Source organism: Camponotus vicinus, unplaced genomic scaffold, assembly GCF_025532165.1.
Source record: "Camponotus vicinus isolate PSW18456_S1 unplaced genomic scaffold, iyCamVici1.0 SCAF_7, whole genome shotgun sequence".
Classification (NCBI taxonomy): domain Eukaryota; kingdom Metazoa; phylum Arthropoda; class Insecta; order Hymenoptera; family Formicidae; genus Camponotus; species Camponotus vicinus.
In genome coordinates this window covers 9125260-9136513 of record NW_028141979.1, presented here as the reverse complement: position 1 = coordinate 9136513, position 11254 = coordinate 9125260, and the positions used below count along the sequence as shown (strand labels likewise).

Below are 11254 nucleotides of genomic sequence, written 5' to 3'. Positions count from 1 at the left end.
GAAACGTTGCATCGTTTCGACGATTAGGATTATCCGCGAGGATTTGGCTCCGTGAGCTCAAATACTGATAGCAGCGTATATCGTCGATATTAGTGCAAATGGGAAATTGATACTCGAATATTGATGATTCGGTCAAGCAGCCTCGAGATTTCCTAAGATTTCCGCATTGCGAAAAATGTAACTACAATATAAGCGCGATACAAGTGTAAACTATTTTTCTTTAAGTATTAAATATCGCGAGATATTTTTGGTACCATTTTTAGATCGATCACTATTGACATTTCTTCAATAATATATTTATATAATGTGATAGCTTTATAAGCTTACATATATTTTTAAATTCGAGATTTTAATTCTTTAATTCTGTTTCCATTTTGATCAGCATATTTTTATGCATTTTTTACAAGTTAAATAAGTTCAACTTAAATATATTTAAGAAAAGATTTGCAACGATTATAATATGATTAATATATTAGTGCGCAATATAGATAAATAATTTAACATGTTCAACGTGATAATTTGCATGTGTTTTTGTATTACCGCAAAATTTAATCCGAATATAATGCACAATAATACAGTTGTTACGGATGACGATTCGGATGGGAACATATTCGTGATTATTAATTTATTACAATACGGAAACCAGTGAAAAAGGGAGAACGAAAGCAAGAGGGAGAAAGAGAAATTAAATTTTTTTTACTTTTTTATATTTCAATGATGTTTCAAAATTTTAATATATTCTGAGATAAAAAGGAATGCACACGAGAATTTAAATGTATTTAGCTGATCTTACTATGCAATAAAGCTGCTAATAAAGCAACGTGGTTTCTTGCAAAATGATATAGGATTTTTTAGTTCAGTTTAGCGAGATCTACTCTATGGTTTTACTTTGTTGCGAGATAGCGGAAACACCCTGTATATGTAAGTAACTGTGTAAAATAAACACACGTAAATATATAATCAACAACTATGTATTAAATTTGTAATACAGAAAAGTAATACAATATAATATGTAATATGATATAATATTTAAAATATTCATAATATGAATTATATTGTAATATAATATTTTTATAAAATGTTATATAATACAATATTTATACAATATTATACAATACAATATTTTTCATATTATATTGTACAATTAATATTAAATTGATTAAATACAATTAATATTTAATTAAATAATTAAACAATTATTATCTTTTATATGACATTAGTGAATAATTAAGTATATACATTTATAAATATTATCACAATCATTTATGCTGTATTTATAATTTCAAAACACTTAATGTCTTAGAAATATAGTTATTCAATTATATGAATAAAGACCGAAAATATTTTATCTGTTTTTCGATTTCCAACAAGCGTGTTCCCATCTTGTATTCAACATTAGAAATGATTGAATTTTCCAGTTCCTTTTTTACAAACTCCATTATCTAAAATGGATTATTTTAATAATTATTATCAATAAATGATTTCGTATTTAATAATTGTACTGTCACACATCATTATGAGCAGAATTGTAGAAAAATATTATATAAAATATATAACAATTATAGTTTAAAGTAAATTAAAAAAAAAAAATTTTTTAAATGTAGAAATTTGATTTATTTACCTCGTCCAACTGTTCCTTAGAATACGCATTGTTAATCATAACAATTAATGTTACAATCTCACTGACTCTCCTATGAAGAAATATAAGAACAATATTATAACTAATTCGTACAATAAATCTTCATGTCTACGTGTAGTATATTTTTATTAAATAATATCGTTACCTGTGTCTTATTATTTTATAATTATTTAATAAACTTGTAAGCGTGTACTTAATATTCCTCTCAAGAATAGAAAGGAAAATATTAGCATTTAAGGCATAAGCTCGCTCTGTCGGTTCAAGTTGAAGATGAGATTGATTATACAAAGGTTTTAAAATTTTTTGTGGAATCATTACAATATTTGTGATCATTTCTAAATAATTGATTATAATTTCAGAATTTTTACTGCAAGCCAAACATTCTAATATTTTATTATTTCCTTTCATGTAATCATTAAAAATGTAATTATTAAAAACTTTATTCCATGTATCACGATCTGCCGTCTTCACACCATTGCAATATGTCCACCTCTTCCATCCAGGCAAAATTCTGTAGTCCAGAAAAGAAATAAAAATCTTCTAACGAAATTGTGTTAATAGTTTCTTTAGTGTTTTATATATTATTTTTGAAATAAGTGATAACTCACTTTCTCAAACATATGTAGTATATAAAAAAATAATCCTAGAAAAAGAATAAAATATTATGAAAAGAATTACTTGTTTTCTTTAGGATTTGCTAGATGCCATTTCAAATGACGCTTAGAATTTTCTTCGCAAGAATTTTCATTTATAATACATTCCCACTTTGGGAGTTCTTGTTTTAAACATTTAGTATGGTCGTTGATGTTACTTTCGTCATACAGCTTCCAGTATCTAGATGTAATATTCTGCATAAAATCAAACCTTAACACGCCCTAAAAGTTGATAAGTATTATTATATTTAGTTTATTCATTATTTACAAGAACACATATAATGTACGCGCAAATAAACGTTTTTCCTAAATAATTTTTTTTACATTTCTTTAATATTTATGTGACTTTATAGCATCAATACCATAATGACCAGATTTACCAATTTCTTATTTGTGTGTGAATAATTGTGTATGTATTTTATCATCTATATAGGTATGTATTTTATATCATTTAATGGATTTTTAACACACGTATCGATATATAAATTGTTTCATAAGTTGTGCTAACGTGAGTGGGTAGAACGCAATAAACTGAACAGAAAGATTCTTTACCATTCTGCAATTTTCGCAATAATTATTGAAATATTAATTAAAAATATGAATAAGCGTGCGTTTCGCGAGACTATATCGTAGGATATGCGCGGTAGGTGTGCCAGCGGCGAGTATCGCATAGCCATGAAAAAACAAGATTCGAGATACGCGCGATCAAACTTTACGAGACACTTTGTATATATATTTTAGTCCGTGCATATTGATGTATCGATTGATGTATCGATTTTGATATATGATGAGTTATTTTCTTAATTTAAATCTGTGCATATCAAATATAGGTTTTAAGTATTTTAAACTTTAATCATCAAATTCTTTTATAAAACAGGCATTTACAAGTGGATTATTATATATTAAATTATTATGTTGTATAATGTAAAAAAATTATCTTAAAATTATATAAGTCAATTTCTCTGGAAAATATTTGTATATTTTTAACAGCGTAAACTTCGAATACTACGGGAGAAAATTAATATAAGAAAGATAATTGTGTTATATACTGTGTTCTATAATTTCCTAAAAATAATTAAATATTAATTACACAATTGATCATCAATTATCATGTAAATACTAATGTATTATTATTATAGAAAAATAACTTGATGAAATATTCAAAATTTATGTGATTGTATTAAATATAAAGAAAAAATATATAACATAAATATGTAACATAAGCGCCTCTTGAATTTAAATTTCTGAATTTTGATACAAAAAAATTGAATATTATTGTATAATCAATTTTTTTGTTTAACTCACTACATATATCTATTTTTAGAAAATTCATTATTATGTTACGAAATTGTTATATTATATGGATAATTATCATAATGGATGATATTTTATAAGAAAACTGTTTATATATATATATGTATATATGTATATATACCTTGAATTCAGGATAAATATCCAAGAATGGGAAGATATTCGACAAAAATTCAAATGCTTTGAACATAGGATACCATGCTATATAATCTCTTTCATGTGCCAAATAAGAAGCGAGTTCCCAAAATATGGAGAATTCAAGTTTCTTCTCTATCGCAAAATGAAACGCATCATTGATGATTTGCGCTCGATTGAGAACATGTATATTACTATATTTTTCAGAATTTAAGTATTGTGCAATTTTTCGCCAGTTCACAATATCATAGTTGACGCGATAGTATCCTGTTATAAAATAAATTACTATTGTCGATTATTAAATACTTTGAAATTATATATATTAATTAAACGTATTCTTCGGGAGATATTAAAGATATTTCGATTATAATAAATAAATTTAATATATTATTATAATTACAGATGTTTACATCTTCCGTTTTTATTATTTAACATAAAAGCTGTATCAGGAATTCTACATATTACAGCAAGAAATCAAAATTTCAAATATATTGGTAAAATTTCAATATTCTTGTAATATCTTTATATCTTATATATGTATACTTGAAATTATATACAATATAATTGTAAATTTATTATTATATAATAGGCAATATAGATGTAAATTATTATTCATTATTTACCAGCTTGTTGTAAATTGAAAATAATCCATTGATTATTCTCAAGAAAGAAAAATTCAAATTTTGAATGCCATGGTGTTAACCAAATATTTGTCCAAATTATGGTAAAATTGGGATTCGACTCCGTAGCATAAGTAACAGGTATATAATATTGTTTCTCTAATTTGTTGTAAAATTGTACCGATACAGTTACAAGATACGTAGAATAATTTCGCGTCACCTCCAACACGGAAGGATATCTCTGCATAATCCATGAATCTATCATGTTTCTTATATCAAGTTTATAATTGAAATTCAATTCAAACATGGCAAATCTCACAGCATTCCATAAATCAACAGAAGTTGTTGCTTCAGGCTCATCTAATCTATAAGATTTAACAATATAATAATTTTAACACTATATTAAAATTGATAAATAAATAATAAGAAAAAAAATCATAATTTACACATAATTTGTTTTCGTATTTTAATCTATAATGTGACTCCTATAGAGATAGAAATTTATGAACTTTAATATAATTGTATATACTATATATATATATATATATATATATATATTCTTATTAGTATATATTAATATATATTTATAAGTAATTATGTCAGCATTTATCGTGACTGAATAAATAATAATTTCAATTTTTATATTACAAAGAGATTTTAGAGAGTTTATATTCTATGTTTGTAAAACTAGATTCTCGAAATCATTTAATTTGCATTATTTGTCATGTAGAAAATATGAATATCTATTATATATTTATTAAGAAAAAAGTTGAAATTCAATTAACAAAAATTTATAAATATAAAATAGCAGTATAAATTTAAGATTTGAAATATCTATGTCTTTTAAACATTAAAAAACTAGAAATATATTATTAAATTTATTTTATATTTTATATTTTGATTTCCTTTTCCTCTATGATGTATATTATTACATTACAATACATTATACTTACTGATTATCCAAATATTTCATGAATCCCTTTGAAAATATATGAAGTGGTAATGTTCGTTCTAACATGCGCCATATAATGGATCCTATAATGTTTAAAAGAAAAAAAATTTAATTTATTTAAAATCCCTTTACTGAAATGTGCAATAAAGGTTTGTAAATATATTTGTAAATATATTTGTAACTAATAAAACTAAATATATCACACACAAAATTTGTGCAATTAAATGAAAGTAAGTAGCTATAAAAAATTGTTAAATACATTTCAACGAAAAAATTTGTAATAATAGATAAATAGTGAATGATTAAAAATTTAAATTAGATAAAATAGTAAAAATAATTAAAATAGGTTAAAAATAGTAAATTAGATAATTATAAGGAATCAGTTAATTTTATATTTTATTATGATTTTTTAAAATCATAATATTAAAAAAATTACACATTATAAAATTATCTAAAAATTATATAAAAATTTAATTTTAAAGTTAGATATTATTACGTTATTGCAAATATTAAAAAAAAATATATTAAATTTTACAAATGAAGGGCCTTGCACGGTTCTTTCTATGGAAATTAAATTTCGAAGAAATTTGAATTTTGATTGAATTTGCTGAATTTTGGAAATAAAGTTTACGTGAAAACACAATAAAAGTTTAAAAAATGTCAAAATAAATGTGATAAGTTTGATGAAGTCGTTTCGTCACTACAAGTATTAAAATATCGAAAAAAGACGTTATTTCAATATTAAGGAAAAGTAAATAATATATCAAATAAAGTAAATAATATATTAGAATGTGACACACAGGTGATCATTTTTATTAATACATTTTACTAATATATTTACTAATATATTTACTAATATATTTACTAATATTTACTAATATATTTACATGGAAATAATGTGTGTGTAGCAGCATCGCCGCTGTCGTCGCCATAACATGCTATTTGATATTTGATAAAATATAATTAGTTAAAAGCATAGTTATTATATAGGTTTTCCCTAAGTCTCCCCCTTCAGATGGAAGAGGGATACAACTTCCCTATTTGCTTTAAAAGACCAGCCTCTCAAAATAATTAAACACCTGTTTCATGATTTTTCGTAATTTTTGAACCGTTTCTGAAACATAGTGGATGGGAAATTTATGTACACCCTATATATACATTTATGTACATATTTTCCACGTAAATATAATATATATTAATAAAAGTAATCAACTGTGTGTGATTCTACTCAATAATACATTATTTATTTTCCCTCAGTAGTAATGAAATAACGCCTTATTTCGACATTTGAACGCTTGTAGCGATGAAATGGCTCTATCAAATCGATATCGCGATTAATGTGACTTTTGATTTGCCACAAACTATTTATTTTCAGAGTTTCTGCAAATTTCACCAAACTTCAAAATTCATTTTCCATAAGAATCGTACGAGGACTTTTGTTTATAAAGTGATCTCATTTTTTATGAAATTAACATTGAGAAATTTATAATTATTTAATTGTTTAATTATGCAGTGTTATACGCATACCTTTGATATGGGAAAGAGAAGACTGTATATAATTTTCAGGATAGCTTATATTATATTCTATAGTAGAATTTATAACAACATAAGTATTTAGATAGAGTAATTCATGTTGAACTTGAACTACAAACAAATCCATCATCCGGGAATTTGGCAGAGCCTAAAATCAATTCGATATAATCATAACTTATCATAAATAATCAAAAAGAAAAAGTTTTTGGTACATATCAAAATTAGCTTATTATATGCTGTTGTTAAAAATAAAGTTTGTATGTGTGTTTGTGTGTGTAAATTTTTCTGCGATAATTTTCATACAAAAACATATACATATTTAGCTCTTATTAAATTTCTTTCACCGGCTTTCAAGAAATTATAGAGACTTGGATTCTTATAATTTCTTATATTTAAGAAACAAAACGGAATATATGCACAAATATTTAACAATTATTTATATTGCTAAACTGTTAATCATTTGACTGCGTATTCAAATAGCGTTAGTAATAAACGTAATAACCTTGTCGATAATGTATGATTGATAAAATATATTAAATCCTTCGTTTAACAATGTATGAGGCCATAAGTAAGATGGTCTGAACAGATTTCTAACATATAATTGTACCATCCCACGTGCAATTAAGCGCGCAATTATCGTTTTGTATGCGACAAGATCTAATTCTTCATTATAAGTGATATCTGCTTCTCTAAAAATAATTATACTTATATGTATGACAAATTTTGGACATTAATATAATTTCTTGTGTAAATAGATTACAATATAATATGTAATTAAAATAGTTTTGAAAATATATCTATATTTTTGACTATATATATTACCGATAAAAAATGAAACCAAAAGTCTGTTCGATTTTATTTTTTAAATCCGGGATTACGACATGATCCATTTTGCTCTCAAATGAAACAGAGGCCTGCGCAAGTTTTCTTCTCCATATATTCCATCTACGCATGTATACACTAGCGGAAGAAATAACAGTTTTCGCAAATTCTAGATGCGGTTCCGATTGTGGTCTGAACCATATGGATGAACGAATTGTTGCATCATACGAGAGGATGATCTCATGAAAACCGGATATCAGAAATGCTACACTATCTATGGAGATCAAAGGAGTCTCGTGAAAATATGTCGATATCATATTATCGTTTATCAATTCAGTATCTCGTATCGGCATATTTGACAAAGCTTTGTATTTTGGATGATGCATTATGGAAATATTAAAAGTAATTCTTAATTCTGGCTTGTCCCAATATGGAAATATTTGCTGTTTTTTCGTTTGATACCTTTCGTCTGATCCCTTTCTTCGCTGAATACCTGTTGCGATTAACCACCTACCGTATTTTAATGATATATTTTAGATAATGACTAATTTTAGATAATTGTAAGCGTAGAATGCAGAAATGTACAATTTGTTTTTGATATTTCATATATTCTTCTACTTACTCTATTTCTTCATGATCGTTTATGTACGGAGTTCCGAAAGATTCCATTACGATATTAATCGAGATTGCATACTCTATATACAGATCGTATATTCCACACAACGAGACATCACCGAAATCGAGCACGACAATATTGTTTTTAATAAAATTTGTTGAATTTGTTTCATAAACCGTACCATTTTGATTTAATTTTGAGTACGCTATAAATGTTGTATCCGGTACATAAAAACTTATGTATCGTTTTGCATGAGAAATATTTAAAGTGATTATGCATACGCTATGGAGATAATTATTGTGTAACATTAACTTCATATTATAATGTGTCGGAAATATATAATCTGATATATTGCTTGATTTGTTGTTTAATACACTGCGCACTGCGATTTTCGATTCTTCATCGATTTCTACTCCTTTGATTTTTGATTCTTCATCATCCATAGAACTCGCTATTGCCATTATGGTTATGTATATTATACTACTACTTAATAATAGTTTTAAGAATGTCATGTTAAATTTCGTTCGGATATCTATAAAAAACGTTCTTGCGTTAAAAACAAGGTGTTTACAAAGAGTATGCGATTCGATCGACTTTTGTGTGAAAAAAACGTTCAAGAGAATTTACTAACGTTTCATAAGAAAATAGGATTAATTTAAAAAGAAATTAAAATAATACAGTTTAATAAATAAAGGAATGATTAGAAAAGATAAATATAAAAATTATTCAAACGACATATGAAATATTTTTCTCGGATTTGAATATTAGGAGACAAAAGGACGTATTTAGATAATTCCAATAGGACAAGCACAATAAACATAACTCTTATTTATCTTAATTTAGCTATCTTTAAGATTTCTTCTAGTGCAATTACATATTTCAGTATATATATATATATATATATATATATATATATATATATAAAATAAGCATTAAAATGTATGAGAAATGAAAGTATATTCTGAACAACGCGATTTTATACGTGATATGGACTGTATATTTACTAACATGTTACTTCAAGATCGATCTGTTCCTTAAGTAAGAAATATATTAAAAACATATAAACACTGAATGGAAAACAAATATCATCAAATATTTGAAATTTTGATATTATAGCGATTTGTATCAAACATTCGAACAAAATTCTAAAAACAATTATGTTAATATTTTTATAACACATCTTTTTGAATAAAATGTTACTTATTCATTATTTGCTATTCATTCGTTCATTACACATTTAAATTAACATATCCTACTGGGCCTAGATATTCATTATAAAAAATATTTTAAAAACATAACACAGGTAATATTATACGTTTTTAAGATAGATAATTTTATAACTTAGATAATGAGATAGTATTTTATAGCTTAGATAATTTTATAGCAATAATATAAAAATAATTACACAATAATTTTATAATGTCAAAAAAAAATTTAGCTTATAAATTTTACATTTTCTATATGTCAAAATGATCGAAACATGCTATTACAGTACAAACGTATATGTCTTCATTTCTATTAACTGTAATGTATGTAAAAGATAAAAATAATATTTACAATAAAATGGGTTAGTCGATTTGAAAATTAAAGAAAACGTCTTGTATAAAATAAAAGCGTTACCTGTTACTCCACACAATTTTGTATGCACATTTAAAGAAAGAAAGATAAATATTTTATTATATATTTAATGCCTTATCCTATTAGTTCAATCAGCCAGGTTTAATACCAGATTTAACACAAAAGCATTCAATCGCGAACTTATCGCTTCAAGAGACTACCATAAACTGATGGCTCTGTTGGCATACCTAACAGGTATATAGAAGATTATACGCAGGGCCGTCTTAACTGCGTGTACGAAGTGTGCATTCCACACGAGCGGCAGTATATAAGGGGCGGCAAATTTTGGTTAACAATGTAATTTATTATAAAAGGAAAACCTTTCTCCCTCTCTCCATCTCTCCCTCCCTCTCTCTCTCTCTCCCTCTCTCTCTCTCTCTATCTCTACACACACACGCGCGCGCGCGCGCGCGCGCGCACACACACACACACACACACACACACATATATATATATATGTATATATGTATATATTTATTTTTTTCTACACTATTATAGACATTGCCTTTTCGAAGGTTGAAGAACGATTTGAACACTTAAAGAATTTTCATGACTGGTTTTTTAAATAATATAAAAGAATTTAATAAGGAAAATAAAGATATTAGACTGAAAACTTGCATGGACCTACAAATAAAATTGAGTGATCCTTCACTCGAAGAGTGTGATATCGATGCGATAGAACTTAATACGGAAATCGAAAATGATTCAGTTTTCTTTGAAGGTAAACTTAATGCTTTCGATGTATAGCAATTTATGTTAAAAAATGAATTAACCACAATATTTCCAAATTTAACAGTATCTATAAGAATTTTACTGACCCTACCTTCAACAGTAGCTACAGGAGAAAGATTTTTTTCTAAGCTCAAATTAATAAAAAGTTATCTGAGATCTTCAACGTGCCAATAAAGACTAAAATCTTTAGCTACTTTAAGTATAGAGAATGAAATATTTGAAAGCTTATATATACATATATAAAAGAAATTATTAAAGAATTTGCTAGTAAAAAAGTCAGAAAGGTAAATATTGATTTCAATAATTAAATTAATAGTTAAATTATGTTTTTCTCGCTTTTTTGAAGTAATAATTATATACCTATATATATATATATATATATATATATATATATATATATATATACATAGATATAATACATAGATGTATTATGATTTCTTCATTATTAACCTATAATTTTATTTACGTATTTAAATAAATGCTTAAAGTTCTATAAAATTCCTGTTTATTGACTCTATAGAAATAAGTCTTTCCTGCCCTGTCCAATCCAATAAAGGAGGAGCGACAATTATTTGCTGGCACACAGACTGCATTAATGCTTAAGACGGCCCTAGTTATACGTAG

At 25.5% G+C, this 11254-nt stretch overlaps 1 protein-coding gene across 1 annotated transcript; it reads right to left on the bottom strand.

The window, feature by feature from the left end:
• Positions 1-1260: 1260 nt before the first annotated feature.
• On the bottom strand, positions 1261-10046 carry LOC145975234 (aminopeptidase N-like). Its single transcript, XM_083105572.1, has 12 exons — positions 9902-10046; positions 8288-8813; positions 7666-8175; positions 7346-7532; positions 6838-6991; positions 5312-5393; positions 4362-4723; positions 3728-4005; positions 2318-2514; positions 1785-2150; positions 1622-1691; positions 1261-1442 (listed from the first exon to the last, which is right to left on the bottom strand). Exons 2-12 carry the CDS (start codon positions 8791-8793, stop codon positions 1320-1322), a joined length of 2835 nt encoding a protein of 944 aa, XP_082961698.1. The 5' UTR covers positions 8794-8813; positions 9902-10046; the 3' UTR covers positions 1261-1319.
• Between the last annotated feature and the right edge of the window lie 1208 nt (positions 10047-11254).